At 42.3% G+C, this 17,988-nt stretch overlaps 1 protein-coding gene across 1 annotated transcript in view; it reads left to right on the top strand.

Moving 5' to 3' along the window:
• The window catches only part of ABCG2 (ATP binding cassette subfamily G member 2 (Junior blood group)), a 53,009-nt gene that overhangs the window by 14,576 nt on the left and 20,445 nt on the right, over positions 1–17,988 (top strand). The window contains exons 5-8 of the mRNA XM_049789760.1: positions 4,043–4,200; positions 13,661–13,812; positions 15,745–15,849; positions 16,810–17,066. Of these exons, the coding sequence (XP_049645717.1) occupies positions 4,043–4,200; positions 13,661–13,812; positions 15,745–15,849; positions 16,810–17,066 (672 nt within the window). The remainder of the gene's footprint in view (positions 1–4,042; positions 4,201–13,660; positions 13,813–15,744; positions 15,850–16,809; positions 17,067–17,988) is intronic.

Genomic DNA, 17,988 nt, shown 5'->3' with positions numbered 1-17,988 from the left:
AAAGCAGAGAGCCTGGGCCAGCAAATAAAACTTTACCGATAAATGACATAACCCCATTGCGAACTTCTCTTCACTGTGGCACTTCTCTCCAGTGTTGTCATCAGAAGTGCCTGCTTTCTGTACTAACAAGACGTGAATCCTTACATAGTGAATCAGAAAGCCATGCATCTATGGTGCTATGGTCTGTGCAAAGAACATGTGGCCTTTCTTCCTTTAAAAGCTCTTCATTCTCCCTCTATCTCATGTTGCATCATCATCTTTATATGGTTTTCCCTTCCTTTTGTTTTTCTTTCAATCTTTTTCCTCCAGGGAATCTTGTTTCCTTGTTTCGGAGGTGTATTTCTGAAATGTATCAGTTATCCTCAAACTTTTAAAACAGGCCCAGTTCACTGTCCCTCAGACCATTGGAGGACTGGACTATAGTTAAAATAAAAACTATGAAAAAATTACTATGCACAGTGCATACTTCTTATTTTGAAGTGAAGAAATAAAACGGAATAAATACAATATGTGGCTCGCGGGCCGTAGTTTGAGGACCACTGGATAAATGAAGAAATTCAAGGCTCTTTGCTCTGTTTGTCAGGATTTGGATTTCACAATCATTCTCAACCACATGAGGGTTTTCCCTTAATTTTGTTGCTTTTCTAGTGCTTTTTCCTTCAGCACTCTCTCCTGTCTTCCTTTCTTTCTTTCTTTTTTTTGGTATTTGGGCCACACCCGGCGGTGCTCAGGGGTTACTCCTGGCTGTCTGCTCAGAAATAGCTCCTGGCAGGCACGGGGGACCATATGGGACACCGGGATTCGAACCAACCACCTTTGGTCCTGGCTCGGCTGCTTGCAAGGCAAACGCCGCTGTGCTATCTCTCCAGGCCCTCCTGTCTTCCTTCCTTTTGTTAATATTTACCTATCAGTTTATACGTAACTGGTTCTTTGGGATACTGTTGTTGAAGAAGAGACTCGTAAGTAGCACCCTGTCAATGGGTTTTGTCAAAAAACTTGAAGTGTCAGGCAAAAAGGAGCTCTCTGGTCATTTGGCTGTAAGGTAATCTCCCCTTGAGGTGCTTTTCTTAGAGGAATTGGAGTATTTGTTGACTGGGTGTCACTTCTTGTTTCTTTCTCTTATTTAGCTGGAGAGGGACTTGGGGCACAGGGGGTAGAATCTGTACCTCCAACCCATCAAGTGATCTTGTGGGCTCTGGCTGCTGCCCGTCTTAACTTTCTCACATTTTAAAATGTGAAGTATATTTTGTGTGGAAGAATAACTTCAAGACATCATCTTTTCCCACGTACTTTCATTTTATGATTTCCTTCCTTCCTTCCTTCCTTCCTTCCTTCCTTCCTTCCTTCCTTCCTTCCTTCCTTCCTTCCTTCCTTCCTTCCTTCCTTCCTTCCTTCCTTCCTTCCTTCCTTCCTTCCTTCCTTCCTTCCCTCCCTCCCTCCCTCCCTCCCTCCCTCCCTCCCTCCCTCCCTCCCTCCCTCCCTCCCTTCTTCCCTCCTGGCTGTCTGCTCAGAAATAGCTCCTGGCAGGCACGGGGGACCATATGGGACACCGGGATTCGAACCAACCACCTTTGGTCCTGGATCGGCTGCTTGCAAGGCAAACGCCGCTGTGCTATTTCTCCAAGCCTCCTTCCTTCCTTCCTTCCTTCCTTCCTTCCTTCCTTCCTTCCTTCCTTCCTTCCTTCCTTCCTTCCTTCCTTCCTTCCTTCCTTCCTTCCTTCCTTCCTTCCTTCCTTCCTTTTCTTTCTTTCCCTTCCTTCCTTCCTTCCTCCCTCCCTCCCTCGCTCCCTCGCTCCCTCCCTCCTTCCCTCCCTCCCTCCCTCCCTCCCTCCCTCCCTCCCTCCCTCCCTCCCTCCCTCCCTCCCTCCCTCCCTTCCTTCCTTCCTTCCTTCCTTCCTTCCTTCCTTTTCTTTTTCTTTCTTCTTTTTTTTTGTGTTGCGGAGGGCATTTTGGACACCCTGTGGGGCTCAGGGGCTAGACTTAGCTTTGTGTTTGGTGGTACTCAGGGGAACCATATGGGTGCTTGAGATTGAATTATGATCTGCTCATTGCAGGGCAAATTCTTTAACCTTTTACTACCTCTCTGTCTCCTCTCTTCTCTTTTTGCTCCCCTTCTCCATATGATTTCAAGATTTTATAGTTTTCACAATAAAAGGTGATGCTTAGGTCTTTATATCACTGAGCCTTAATTTTTTTATTTAGCCTTTTTTATTTGCAAATATAAATTAAAATTACTAGTACACCTATAATTCTTTTCTTTTTAAGCCAGTAAAATTGAGCAGTGGGGGGGTTTATATACCAACTTTTGAGATACTAACCTATAATTCTTTATAGTGTTTTCAACTAAATAATAAGCACACACAACATAGGTCGGTTCAAAGGAAATCACAATATTTCTTAGTGTAATTTGCAAAAGGGAAGAAGTCTTGAGCCTACTCCTTGGAAATAAATATCAAGTTACCATTAAAAATAGTCATCTTCCAATTCTTCAGGAATATTTATGCATGGTCCCAGAGTATCAGAGTTCTTTCCCCTCTTACTCTTCCATCTTCTACCTTTTCCTCCTCCCTGTCTCTTTCTTCCTCTCTCTTCTTTCTGCTTCATATCCCCCCCCCCTTCTTTATCTTGTGGTTTGAGGACCAAATCCTTAAAATTAAGCAAGTGGTCTCCTTCTGAGTTACCTTCAATTATATCTATAACTGTGAGTCAAGTAAGTATGCATTAGGCAATAAATGATCCCTAAGTACAAAGCCAGGAGGAAGCCTTGAGCACATGTCAGTATGGCCCTAAAATTAAAAACAAACAAAATACCCAACTAATATCTTAATGTCAAAAATTTATTCACATTTTTCATTTGTCTCAAAATGCCTAGCCGTTATCAGATCCAAGTTTAGGCCTGACACTTGATTGTTGTCTCTTGGAAGGCTATGAGAGTTATCTCCCTGAGTCAGATAGCCCAAGGGACTGGAACATACTTTGCATGCTAGTGGTTTCGACCCCTAGCACCTCACCAGATATGACCCCTGAGCACAGAGCCAAAAGTAGCACCACTGGGAATGTGCCTGCCCTCCCCATCAACAAAAAGAAAAAAAACCAAATCTTTGTTTCCTACCTCTGTTTTTTTTTTTTTTTTTTTTTTGGTTTTTGGGTCATACCTGGCAACACTAAGGGGTTACTCCTGGCTCTGCATTTAGAAATTACTCCTGGCAGGCTAGGGGACCATATGGGAAGCCGGGATTCAAACCACCATTCTTCTGCATGCAAGGCAAACACCCTACCTCCATGTTATCTCTCCAGCCTGTTTCCTACCTCTGATCCCCAAAAACTTTCTCTTCCCACTGCTCTACAGAGTGACCCCGAACAGGCTGAAAAGACCGAGCGAGCCATTTGTCCTGCTGTATATTCCTAGATTTGTCTGAAAGATGCGATGAATGAGAATGTATACAGGGTCCATCCTGACAAATTCAGTGAAATTTGGGGTGTGTTTGTATGAAGTGGAGGAATGCCAGACAGTGAATAAGTCATAAATGCTTTCTTTTCCCCTTTTCAGCTCTTATCATTCACCCACTTTTCAGACTTGGATTGTGCTGTGTCAGGATCATATCTTAACCAGTGTTCTGATATAATTATATTAAAACTGAATATTTGACCTGATGAACTGTGATTGTATTTCTTACCAGGTTTCCCATTTCAGCTCGGACCTGGGCCTTATTCTACACTTACGATAAATAAAAGCCCACTATAGGTCTTTGTGGGGCCTTTTTTTTTTTTTTTTTTTTAAGCCACACCTGGTGGCACTCAGGAGTTTCTCTTGGCTCTGCACTCAGAAATTGCTCCTGGCAGGCTCAGGGGACCATATGGGATGCCAGGGTTTGAACCCCAGTTTGTTCTGGGTCGGCTGCTTACAAGTCAAACGCCCACCCCACTATGCTATTGCTCCGTCCCTAAGAGAAAGTACTTCTCTCAGAGCTGGCACTCATGTGGAACTCAGCAAGCAACAGTGCCATGGTGCCAATAACTCCAGCTTTTCTTTGTGTTCTAGGTTGGAACCCAGTTTATCCGTGGTGTGTCTGGAGGAGAAAGAAAAAGGACCAGCATTGGCATGGAGCTCATTACAGACCCTTCCATTTTGTTCCTCGATGAGCCCACGACTGGCTTAGACTCAAGTACAGCCAATGCTGTTCTCATGCTCCTCAAGAGGTGAACATTTCGGATTTGTTGCTCTTTTATTTACGCAGTATTTGCTCTTAACTCAGGTGTTATTCTCCTTTCCACCCTTACACACACACACAACACACATATACACACACCCAGCCCATTCAGCAGTTAGAGTTGGTGCAAGAGATAAGAATGCCTTTTTGACTGGGAGGGTCAAGTCAGTTAGTAAATACTTTGAAAATAAAAGTAAGTAGGGGATTGTTTGGGAAGGCCCTTAGGGTATCACAGTTCAGGGACGTAAGCAAGAGATGGTGTGGTATAATCAGTGACTTCTGATTGGAGGGCGCAGCCGGTGGCCTCAGGATTATCAGTTTTGTTTGGATGATCAGAGGAACTGGAAGCCAGTGACTAAAGAGAGTCCGGAATTCTATTATTTTAATCTCTGTTGATGCACTACTGTGATTTTCTATCCTCTAATGGTGGTCTCATTCCAACATCACTGTCATCACCAGCATAGTACCGACTCCCACCCCCAAAAACCCCAGCATACTTGCCCCTGCAAGCTCAGTTGTGTGAATAGTTTTCCCTTTATGTTGCTTTTATTACTACCTTTCTGTGTATCTTTAAGTCCCACATAGGATAAATCATTCTCTCTATGCCCCTTTCCTTCTAACTGACTTCACTCAGCATGGCATTCCTTCAGTTCCATCCAGACATGGGGTTAGGAGATGAATAGAAACTTTCCCTAATAGGCATATGGAAAAGTGCTTCATGGTCACTCATGGTTAAGGAACTGCAAAAGAAAACAGTGAGATAACAGTGAAAATGGCACATATCAACCAATCTGGGAACAACCAGAAAGGAACCTCCTTCACTGTTTGTGGGAGTATTGTCTGGTTCAACTTCTGTGGGAAGTAATATGCAGATCTCTTCAAAAAATTAGAATAGGGTGGGAGTGGTACTTAAAATGCTTATCTTTTGTGAAGCTGACCTGGGTAGATCCATCCCTGGTATTCCATTTGGTCTCCTGAGCATCTCCAGTAATGATTTCCTGAGTGCAGAGCCAGCAATAACTCCTGGGCATGGCTGGGTATTAGCCTACCCTTCACTAAAATAAGAATAGATCTCCCATATGACTCAGTGACAACACTTCTTTGCATTGAACCCCAAAACACAGAACATTGAGAGTTCTTAGTAATTGATTGCTGCAGCTACTGGAAGAGCTCACAGCCTGGGTGATTCACCATCAAGGACCCCCTTTTACACAGCCTGTCCCTAACCCCCGTCCCACCCCTGGCTCTTTGCTTCCTTATTCTTCTGTGTCTCTGTGCCTTTTTTTTTTTTTTTAAACCCTATCCAAACAGCCTTCCTTGGGACTTCCTTAGTCCCAATGACATCTAAAGAGAATAATCCTTTCCCAGAGAGTAGAAATCCAGCATAGGGAGAACTGGGGAATATAGCTGAGGTCTTGTACTGGGCATATGAGGTGGAATTGAGTGGGGAGCTGAGCATTCAGGTCCTTCTTAGGTCACTGTGAGGACTCCTGGTTATGAGGGACTGAGTTTCCCAGTGGAGGAGCCTCAGCTGTTCCAGAAGAAAAACTGTCTGGATTGGTTCTCTTGGGGTCACAGGGCCAGTTGGGAAGAGGACTACGGTCTACTCTGCTTCGAGATATGGCTTTGGCCAGTCTGTGTGCATTGACGGCTGGGGTGGTAGTGTAGAGAAAAGGCATCTAGAGTCCAGGCTTGTGGGTTTAGGACAGGGGTGTTAGGAAGTACATTGTGTGTATGTGGTTTGGGGGGAAGATATCAGTTTAGGAGCTCAACTTGATAGGATCCCAATGAGGGGAGAAAAGGAAAAGGAGGATTAGAGCCATAGAAATAGCTTTTCCTTTTCTTGAGAGAGAAGCCATTGGGACAGTATTTCTGGAAGTGATTTCCAAAATAAAGCCTCAACCATTTCTTCTTCTCCCTACCCCTTTGTGGGGTGACATACCTCTTGGTGTGTGGGGGGATACACCTTTTGGTGTTAAGGCTTGATCTCTGGCATCCCATACAGCCCCATACTCAACTCTGCACTTGTAATCACTCTTGACTGAGGGGACCATATGGGGTGCTGGAGATTGAGTGCAGGTTGCCTGCATGCAAGGCAAACACCCTACCAGCTGTACTCTCTGTGGCTCAGTCATGACCATTGATTTCTGAAATCAATCTTTAAAATTGTTTTAGAGTCCATCTTTCAAGAGAAGTTGCAAGAGGACCAACCAGACTTGCCTGTTTTCCAACCAGAATCACTTGTGCTCTCCCTCTGTGTCCCCATCTCCTTCTGCACATACATTTGCTGCAGCCTTACTCTTCACTCCGAGGTCACACAATCAAAAACACTCATGGTTCCACATGCATGGACTTTCCAGCCATCTAGGATGTCTTCTGCCTTCTTGGCACAGACTCTTCTCCAGATGGGGACTGTCCTATCTTTCTACCCTCCTCTCCTATTGCCAAGCCTGTATCAGCTTTCTATCCATAAGGTGTTTCAGATTCATTTTATTTATTTATTTATTACTTTTATTTATTATTATCTTTTGCTTTTTGGGCCACAACCTGTGACATTCAGGGGTATCTCTTGACTTTGTGCCCAGAAATTGCTCCTGGCTGGGGGACCATATGGGGGACACCAGGGGATCGAACCATGGTCTATCCCAGGTTAGCACTAGCAAGGCAAACACCCTACGGCTGTGCCACCGTTCCGGCCCCAGATCCATTGTAGACATTTTATCTGTAAGATGTTTCTTTGTGAAACCCAGTTCTTTCTTGTACAGTGATGACCTAGTAGCCAAGATATGGGAAAAGATTACTCAGGCTCTTGCTCTCTGTCATTCTTCACTTTCTTAGCAGACTTTGGAAATACACATATCTGTGGAGGGGGTATATATAATGAGATACAGGATAAAACTAGATTTAATGAAACATGTCTCTGAATAAAAATCTATTTTGCACATGTGTCATTTGACTAGGATGACATGTAGGCATAGACCTGAAATACCTGTAGATTGTGCTTTTAGTATATTCTTAGAGACCCATGAAGAAGGCTGGTGAGGTAGCTGAAAGGTCTGGAATGCCTGTCTTGTAGCACAGGGCCCTAGGTTTGAGCCTTCACATCCAGGACCTCCATAGTGACACCAGATATAACCCTGGTGGCCCTCAGAAGCACTAGGGAGACCCTCCAAATAAAACATTCCCTCTCCCCCTAAAACCCACTCTATTAGTTTACGGTATTTCCAGGTCAGGCTGGAGATATGGCTCAAGGAGTTGAGAGCAGCTTTTTGTATAAGGAACCTGAGTTCTGACATCTTATGATCCTTGGTATTGCCAGGTGTGGCCCCAGAACAAAACAAAACATAGTCCCTGTTTCAGTATGGTATTTGCTATATGTGAGAGGGAAAGCCTCAGTTCTGCACATCTAATGACAGCTGAAGCATGCAGGCAGGTGTCTCCAGCTTCCCACCTCACTGAGTCTCCCAACTTTTTCTCACGTCCATTTCCCACTTTTAGTTGGTTCTGGCTCATGGGTGCTTAAGGGCTGGTAGGCCATCTCTGAGCAAAAAGCTTTAGTGTGACCTTGTCTTTGAGGCCACTGCATTGATAGCTGCTCCATCCAACACTGGTGTGATGAATGGCTCAAGGTTCTTGCAGGGTCCTGACCAGACCTCATTTTCCTCACACTTTGTAGGCCTCCTTGATTCTTTCATTTTGGCTTACTCTTGACGCTTTGCTCATTCTCTTCTTATGGCATCAGATTGGGGTGCCACCAGCTATTTGGGTCTAAGCATTCTTGTGACTCCATTGTAACCAGGCAATGGGGTTCCTCACTTCTACTCTGACACTCTTCTTTGTCCTTATAGAAGCACGTCTTCTCTCTTGAAAATGCCTCCTCTTTCTTTTGTTTTTCTCTCCCTTTGAATAAAATCCATTCACAAAAAGAAAAGAAGAGGCATATTCTTTTTTTAATTTTTTACTTAAGCACCATGATTACAAACATAGTTATAGTTGGGTTTCAGTCACAAACAGAGCATCCCCCTTCACCAGTGCAACATTCCCACCCCCAATGCCCTCCTCCCTCTTTTCCGTCCCCTTTCCTATATTCGACACAGACATTCTATTACAGTTATTTTATTTTTTTTTTAAAGTTCAGTAAGCTGGTTATTTTTTCTTTCTTTTTTTTTTTTTTTTTTTTTTTTTGTGATTTTTGGGTCACACCCGGCAGTGCTCAGGGGTTATTCCTGGCTCCAGGCTCAGAAATTGCTCCTGGCAGGCACGGGGGACCATATGGGACGCCGGGATTCGAACCGATGACCTCCTGCATGAAAGGCAAACGCTTTACCTCCATGCTATCTCTCCGGCCCCTATTTTTTCTTTCTTAAAGGTTAAGTGTTAAAAAAATACAGTAGTAAAGTTGTGAAAGTGGCAATCGCCGTTGTTTGCATAGACCCAGCAAAATATGGGGAAAACGGGAGAAAAATCTTTGGCCTGATTACAAGAAGGCCTCACCCCAGAAGTTTATTGGCATAAGACCGACTCTGGGCTCCAGGCATACCAGTCTGTCCAACCCTATAGTCCTGGTGAATCTTTTTCGCACGTTAGCTGTTGTTGGTGTCAGGTTCCTGTATTTAAAGATTCTGGGTTCTGTGCATTTCCTTCCTCAAAATCAGGCTGATGTGGAGCATCCTCTAGTTTCACCTCATCATTAGATGCGGAGAGACCTTCCCTGCAAGCAGGTTGTTGCTAAGTCGTCTGGGTGTTGAGAGAGCTCTTTGGAGTCAATCAATGCCAGAGCAGTGGTAGGGTCTTCCCTGGGAGAGGTTTGCGTCTTGGTAGTGTTTTAGACAATTGTGGTTGTTTCCATAGATGGTTTTCATTGTTCAGGAATGTATGGGCAATGCCCATTCTTCTGAGGCCTAAGCCAACTCATTATGCCAATGTTTTGGGTATAAGGCTTAAATACATTACAAAATTTGTTTTCCCATCTCTATTAGATAAGAACTTGTTTGCATATGTAATATTTTCTCATTTTAATGTGCCTATGCAAAAGAGAAACAATGCCACAAGGTATTGTTGGTGCATCTGGGGGCTGAGGGAGCAAGTCCAACATTTTCCATAACTTGATTCTAACATGAATTCTATACAGAGATACTCTTCTACCAGCATTTCTTAATTGAACAGATCTCAAAGGGGAAAAAGCAAGCAAGCAAACAAACAAACAAAAAACCAAAATTGGGCTAAATTGTCACTGCATAAGAGAATATTCAAAAAGTTATAAATGTTAAGGGAATATACAAAGGAGATAAACATGACCCTTTTATGTTTTAGAAGTAGTTGGGGGAGAGGAGGATGTTGTTTCCGGGACACTCCTTTGGTCTGTGATTTGGCCATCTGGGGTCTGTAAACAACTACCAGCACTCCCGTATTAGGAAATGTCTTTGAGTGGGGGCATCAGAAAGTGATTGTGGTAGCAAGCGCAGGTACCCAGTGAAGGGATTTGAAGGATAGGAGTTCGTTGATAATAAAATTGATAGGAACAGAGTTTTGGTTTCTTCTCAGGCTTAGAGTCTATTTTTTAATTTTGGGAGCTGACTGGCAGTTAGCTTGAGAGAGGATATTAATCTGCTTCATAAGGAGCAAAGACCTACAGGTAAAAATGGTTACATGTGGGGTAAAGCTGAACCCACTTGGCTGTCACCCCAGGCAAGCGGTCTGGGGTAACTCTAGGGTCCCGGAGGAAGGAGAGAGAAGGCTGTGGAATGCAGCTGGAGGCCGCATCTTCCCCTAAGCTTGGCCAAAAAGCCTACAGCGTGGAGACATGCTGTACCCGTTTTGCCTGCTGAAACTTCCTGGCATGTTCTTTTTTATTTATTATTTTATTTATTTATTTTGGTTTTGGTGCCACACCTGGCAGTGATCAGGGGTTATTCCTGGCTCTGCACTCAGAAATCACTTCTGGCAGGCTCAAGGGACCATATGGGATGTCGGGATTTGAGCTGCCATTCTTCTGCATGCAAGGCAAACTAATACCTTACCTCCTCCATGCTATCTCTCTAGCCCTGAGGCATATTCTTTTTTTTTTTTTTTTTTTTTTTTTGTGGTTTTTGGGTCACACCCGGCAGTGCTCAGGGGTTATTCCTGGCTCCAGGCTCAGAAATTGCTCCTGGCAGGCACGGGGGACCATATGGGACGCTGGGATTCAAACCGATGACCTCCTGCATGAAAGGCAAACGCCTTACCTCCATGCTATCTCTCCAGCCCCCCCCCCCCTTTTTTTTTTGGTTTTTGGGCCACACCCGGTGACGCTCAGGGGTTACAGGGGTTACTCCTGGCTATGCGCTCAGAAGTCCCTCCTGGCTTGGGGGACCATCTGGGACACCGGGGGATTGAACCGCAGTCCGTCCAAGGCTAGCGCAGGCAAGGCAGGTACCTTATCTTTAGCGCCATCGCCCGGCATAGGCATATTCTTTTTAAAAATTTTTTATTTTGGGGGCTGGAGAGAAAGCACAGTAGTAGGGTATTTGCTTTGCACTTGGCTGACCTGGTATGAACCCAGGCTCGATCCCTAGCATTCCATATGGCCCTTTGGGCCTGTCAGGAGCAATTTCTGAGTGCAGAAACAGGAGTAACCCCTGAGTGTCTAGGTATGGCCCAAACCAAAAAAAATTAAAACTATTGTAATTTTTTTGTTTGTTTTTTTGGGCTACTCCTGGCTCAGAAGTCACTCCTGGCAGGCTCGGGGGACCGTATGGGGTGCCAGGGATTGAACCCGCGTTAGTCCCAGGTCGGCTGCTATCACTCTGGCCCCTAAACTATTGTGATTTACAAAGTTCTTCATAATTAAGTTTCATGTATACAATGTTTCAGGACCAGTTCCACCACCAATATTAACCTCCTTCCATCAATGTTCATCACATGACACCACTACCTACCCTCACCCTCAGCCTACCAGCATAACAGACACATTTTAAGTTTGATTGTTAAAGTTTGAGTCTCATGATTTTATTATTGTAGGCTCTGACTTGGATATTTAGTTCTCTCTTTTCTTAATACCACCAGTGCACCGGAGACCCCTTGGCTCCTGTCCCCCATCCTTTCATATTTGAATTTCTCCTTCTCCACTCAATTTCTTTCCTTCTCTTCATTATACTCTGGGGCCTAGAGTGTTTTCAACAGCCCCCATTTAAACATTGCATTCTTTCATTCATTTATTCTAAATGCCACATATAAGTGATATATATTTTGTTTGTTTGTTTGTTTTTGGTTTTCTTTTTGGCCATACCCGTTTGATGCTCAGGGGTTACTCATGGCTAAGCGCTCAGAAATTGCCCCTGGTTTGGGGGGACCATATGGGACGCTGGGGGATTGAACTGCGGTCCTTCCTTGGCTAGTGCTTGCAAGGCAGACACCTTACCTCTAACGCCACCTCACCGGCTCCTGATATATTTATTTTTTTAATTTTTATTTTGACCATATTGGCTTACATATCTTTCACAGTAGTATTTTAGGTACATATTAACATTGAATCAGGGGAATTCCCATCACCAAATTTGTCCTCCTCCACCCCCATTTCCCTTCCTGCATCCCATATTCCTCACCCTCACCCCCCGGGCTGCTAGAGTAAGTGGTCCCCTCTGTGTCTAGCTTACTACTAGTGATCATATATCTATTTGGTCCTAGTATCCGCCCTTGTTTCCCCCTCTATTTGAGAGGCAGAGCTAGATAGTTCGAGTTATGTGGTTTTGTTTGAAGGAAAGAAAAGCAATAGAATGGGGTACAAAATCAAATAAGCTGAAAATGGGCGGAGTCCTTAGAGGCTTTCAAACTCAGTTTGAGAGAGGACAGGAAAAGGTAATTGAAACACTGCAACAATACAGAAAGAAATATCAAATAAAATATCCAGGGGGCCGGGCGGTGGCGCTAAAGGTAAGGTGCCTGCCTTGCCTGCGCTAACCTTGGACGGACCGCGGTTCGATCCCCCGGTGTCCCATATGGTCCCCCAAGCCAGGAGCAACTTCTGAGCACATAGCCAGGAGTAACCCCTGAGCGTTACTGGGTGTGGCCCAAAAACCAAAATAAATAAATAAATAAATAAATAAATAAATAAATAAATAAATAAATAAATAAAATATCCAGTGAGCACTGCAGCAATAAAGACAAGCACCATACAATAGTCTCGGTCCTGAAATCAAACCATGCCGTAGTGCAAAAAGAAAGATAAAATAATATAAAATAACAGGGAGACATCAACTTCAATATCTACACCAAAGTAAGGACGTCAAAAAAAATCAATCAATCAATCAATAAATATATATGTGGAAAAATAATTATTTTGTGCTTTTTTTTTTTTTCTTTTTCCCCCTGCATAGGCACAGTAATTATTGGGGATATTGTAGAGGGAATTCCCTTGGCCTAGGAGACACAGGGTTTTTCCATCCCTGAAGTATACTGTCATGGGACTAACTATAGACTCCTTGCATGATCATTTACTCTCCCCTCCATGCTTTTGTGGTGTATGGATGACTTCTGCTTCGTCATGGATGGCAAAATCAGACTTCTGTATCTAGAGATCCTGGTGTCTGTATAGCTCAAGGAATGGAGCTCATGATGAAGTCTTTCTGTATAAGTGACATTTTATATTTATCCTCCTTCTGGCTTCATTTAGCATAATATCTTTTAGTTCCATCCACGTTGCTGCAAATTGCATGATTGTATCATTTTTTATTGCTATGTAGCATTCCATTGTGTATATGTACCATATCTTCATGATCCACTCATCTGTTGTTGGACATCTAGGCTGATTCCAACTCTTAGCTATGCACTGAGTGCTGCAATGAATAGTGGTGTGCTTATGTCCTTTTGGATCAGTGTTTTTCTATCCAGTGGATAGACAGTTATTTTCTCTCTGAGAGTTGGTGGGTACATCAGAATTTTGGGTCAAGTAATGGCACGTATCTGGGGATTCAGGTAGAACTGAGGGTCTCTAGGATTATGCCCAGTGGTGCTGGGTTGGAGGGCTCACCTGGTCCTTAAGAATCAAATTTGTGGTCTTTCATAGTTGAGGCAAACACCCTGATCCCTGAGATAGCTTCCTGTCCCTTATTTTAATACTTTAGTCTTTTATAGTTTTCCAAACTTGAGTGTACTTCTAAAATACTAGGATGCTTGCTAAAAATAAGGATCCCTATACCTGGTAGGTCTTGAAAGAATATTAGACATCTATCTTTTTCAATATTCTAAATGATTCTTGACTGTCTATTGAACCCACTATAAGAAACCCTAGGCTTTGAAAAGCAATCACTGCTGTTAGGTCTCCTATTAGATGGTAGGAAATGAGAAGTTAATGAGAAAAAAATTAAGTGGAACTAGGAACCAATGACTCAGAGGCAGGACTAAAGCATTTTGCTGAAAAGGACAAAGTCTCCACTATTTAATGATTTTTTTTTTTTTGGCTTTAAATTTAGGATGTCTAAACAGGGACGAACCATCATCTTCTCCATTCATCAGCCTCGTTATTCCATCTTCAAGTTGTTTGATAGCCTCACCTTATTGGCCTCAGGAAGACTAATGTTCCATGGGCCTGCTCAGGAAGCCTTGGGGTACTTTGAATCAGCTGGTATGATTGACTTTTTCTTGCAGTAAGAACTTGGCTAACAGAACCCGAGAGAATGGAGTATGTGGTCAGAGGGGATGGCAGTTGATCTTTCAGTAGACTTCTGAGTCTTTGGCCATTTTTGGGCTCTTGTTTTCCTTTTCTCTGCAATTCTGTATCTCTCCTGTCTTTAACTTCTGCTTCCAAATTCTAATTCTAATAGCTTCATGCATTTCTTGGCCTGGAACCAGATATCTGGCAACTAAACACTGGAGGTGAGGGGTGGAATATCTGGTTAACCCTAAGTTATTTGTCTTCTTGGCCATACATTGTGCCAGGCTTTAGTACTCTTTATTACTTTTTTACCCTTGCATGAGATATTGATCTTCTTTGATGGCAGTCTAATGGAGATGCTGCTAACTTTTCTAGTAAAGTTAGGAGGTGGGTTTAGGGCTCAAGAGCATGTGAGTGACTGAAACGAATGAAGATTCTGTTGGGAGGAGAGAGCTCAACAGGCTGTGTAAGAGGAGTTTTAGGTTCAGCCCCCAGTACCACATGGATCCCCCAAACTTCCTGCATAACGCCTAAGCACCAGTGGATGTGACTCCAAAGCAAACAAACAAAATATTTTGCTAATTACGAATATGCCTTCAGTGGTCTAATGTTTCTGAACTGTTGGAAGCAGGAAAGACAGCTCAGTAGGCTGAACACTGTCAAGTCTGCTCTGTATGCGGTTCTTTCCTGGCACTTGTGGCCCCAAGTACCAGTCAGTAACCTGAGCACTGAACTAGGAATAGCCCCTGAGCACCAACTAGTGTGTCCCTCTTCCACCACTTAAAAATTAAATAAAGGCATTTCTGGACTGATTTGCTTGATTGTACTTCAAAAGGAAAGGTGTGATTTTCTTTATAAAATGACTCATGCAGGGATTAGAGCTATAGCACAGCAGGTAGTGGTTTGCCTTACATGTGGACAACCTGGGACGGATCTGGATTTGATCCCTGGCATCCCATATTCCCTGAGGCTGCCAGAAGTAATTTCTGAGCAAAGAGCCAGGAGTAACCCCTGAGTGCCACTAGGTGTGGCCTAAAAACAAAACAAAACAAAACAAAAAAGACTCATGCAGGCAGTTCATTTTAGCGATATTTGGGTATGGTTATAGATAATGAGCCATGACCCCACTTATAATTTTATAATTATACACCAGTTATCTATCTCAGTTTATTTTTTGTCATTTCTTTCATTTTATTCATTTTTAGTGAAGCAAGATTTTGTTGAATGAAATTTGCATAGGAAGATGTGAGCGAAGAGAAAGAGGATTATGAGGAAAACTTAGTAATAGAAATATGTGCTTAAGGGCGGACAAGGCTCCAAAGAGCAAGCCCGTTTCTGTTGAGAATGTTGCTTTGCTGTTTTATTTATATTTTGTGTTGGAAGTACTGCAGATGAACGCAGATGATGATTGGTCCATTGAGGCGGTAGAAGATCCTTATGCTAAAGTACACTTTGACTTTCTGGCCACCCCTGATAATCTCAGGGAATAGGATTCATACCTATTCTACCCTATTTCATCCCCCAACATTAGTCCTGGCTGAAGCTTGCTGTTTGTCAGCTCCATATATATAATTCAATTTTTTTGAAAGGACATTCTATTAAATATTAGACCCTGTTAGTTGCCGTTTGAGGTTTCATGCATTATCACAGGCAGATACTATGTGCTAACGTAAGATTGTGAGAGGTTAAGAGTGACATAGATTGTTTATTTTCCAGCAGACAGAATTGTTTACATATTATGATTGAATGGGGAAAAAAAAGGGTAAATAGTGAGGGGGAAGGGGGAAAAATGACAAGGCCAAAGTGGCCGATGCTGTCTCCACTAGCCTCACCTTGCCTGAAAGTAAGTCCGTTTTTCCAAGACACTCAAGTGTGCGTGCCTGAGTGACCCCTCTCTTGTAGGCTACCACTGTGAATCCTATAACAACCCTGCCGACTTCTTCCTGGACGTCATTAATGGGGATTCTTCTGCTGTGATGCTGAACAGAGAAGAGGAAGGTGGTGAAGGTATGTAAATCAGAACCATTACCTGTTGGGACTGTTTGCAGTAAACTGTCAGCTCACCAGAGTGTCGCTGTGTGCCATTAATGGAACGCTGAGATGCCTGATCTCAGCCCTGTTGGCTGTTGTACAGAAGGAGGATCGTTCTACACCTCATAGTTCTAGAAACTGGGAATTACAAGGGCAAGACACCAGCAAGTTTAGTGTCTGCAGAGACCTCAGTTCCTGGATGTTTTCATTGCTGCCTCTCTTTGGAGTCTGAGGAGGGAAACTCCTGTCTAGAGGACTGAAACATGTACTACCCACCCCCAAATGCCATAGCGATGGCAAGTAGGGTTCAGAACATGTATGTTCTGTTTGTAACCCCACTCAACACAGATTTTGTTTTCATTTTCTATTTAATTTATAAAATGAGCATTCGTTATCAGAGAGTGACCGTTCTCGGTGTCCATTATAGAAATGTGCTCCTTGTTCTTGGGATATTTTGTAAAAGGAAACTTGACAATTTGCACAAAAGCACGGACCAGAGTTTTACATGAGGGATTATAAACCTCTTGGGGTAAGAAGTTTGTTTTCAGTGCCCATTAGATGAAGAGAGGGTTCAAAAGGCAGGAGCATATGTTTGCATGCAGGAGTCCTAGCTTTGCCAGGCAACCTGGTCCCGGGAGCACTTCCATGAGTGATCCCTGAGCATGGAGCGAGGAATAAGCCCTGAGCATTACTGAGTGTGGCCCCAAAACAAAAACATAAAAAGCAAAGAATAAATAAGGTAATTAGGATCAACACATTAGACAGGGCAGAGCCAGTTAGCTACATTTTTTTTCTACTGATTTTCTAGACTTTGGAGCCATGATGGAATTATAATTCCTTGTATTAGAGAACTAAAAGGTTGGAGGAGAAAGAAGTGGTAGAAAAGCTGTTTCCTGGTTAATAAATTTTCCTTCTTTATTTGCTTACTTTCCCAAGCTGAGAATGCAGAAGAGCCTTCCAAGAGAGATATGCCACGCATAGAAAAACTGGCCGAATTCTATGCCAACTCCAACTTCTTTAGGGAAACACAGGCTGAATTAGATCAGATCTCGGGGAATCAGAAGAAAAAGAAGAAGAAGAGCACAGAGTTCAAGGATATCACCTATGCCACTTCTTTCTGCCACCAGCTCAGATGGATTTCTAGTCGTTCATTCAAAAACTTACTCGGCAATCCTCAGGCCTCTATAGCACAGGTAACCTGAATCGTTTTTTTATTTGTGGCATCGAGGTTTTTTAGTACTAATATAAGAATGTAATACATATTATTTATTATTATTTAAATATTATTTAATTCTAATATTTAATACTAATACTGACATTACTAATATTATATATTAATGGATTTTTAGTACTAATATATAGAATGTAATATATATTATTTATTATTATTTAAATATTATTTAATACTAATATTTAATACTAATACTGACATTACTAATATTATATATTAATGGATTTTTAGTACTAATATATAGAATGTAATATATATTTATTATTATTTAAATATTATTTAATACTAATATTTAATACTAATACTGACATTACTAATATTATATATTAATGGGTTTTTAGTACTAATATATAGAATGTAATACATATTATTTATTATTATTTAAATATTATTTAATACTAATATTTAATACTAATACTGATATTACTAATATTATATATTAATGGGTTTTTAGTACTAATATATAGAATGTAATACATATTATTTATTATTATTTAAATATTATTTAATACTAATATTTAATACTAATACTGATATCACTAATATATATTAATGGGTTTCGTGAAGATGGTGTTCCAATACCATAGCCACTTTCCTCTACCATTGTCTCCAGCTCCCCTTTCTCCCACCTTTCAAACTCCACCCTTGGTAAATTGTTTTCTCTAGACCAGTTCTCCAGTTTTGGCTCTAATGCTTTTGGCCACTTGTTGTTCCTGTACTGTGTTTGTTTATATTCCACATAGGAATGTTCATTCTGTGTTTGTCCTTTTGCTGACCAGCTTCACTCAGCATACTTTCCAGATCCACATAGCGGTACATTGTGTGATTTCAATTTTTCTTAAAGCTGGGTAGTATTCATAATACATCTGTTATGTAGACCTATC

This window comes from Suncus etruscus, chromosome 16 (genome assembly GCF_024139225.1).
Source record: "Suncus etruscus isolate mSunEtr1 chromosome 16, mSunEtr1.pri.cur, whole genome shotgun sequence".
NCBI classification, from domain to species: domain Eukaryota; kingdom Metazoa; phylum Chordata; class Mammalia; order Eulipotyphla; family Soricidae; genus Suncus; species Suncus etruscus.
This window is presented reverse-complemented; position numbering and strand designations above follow the sequence as displayed.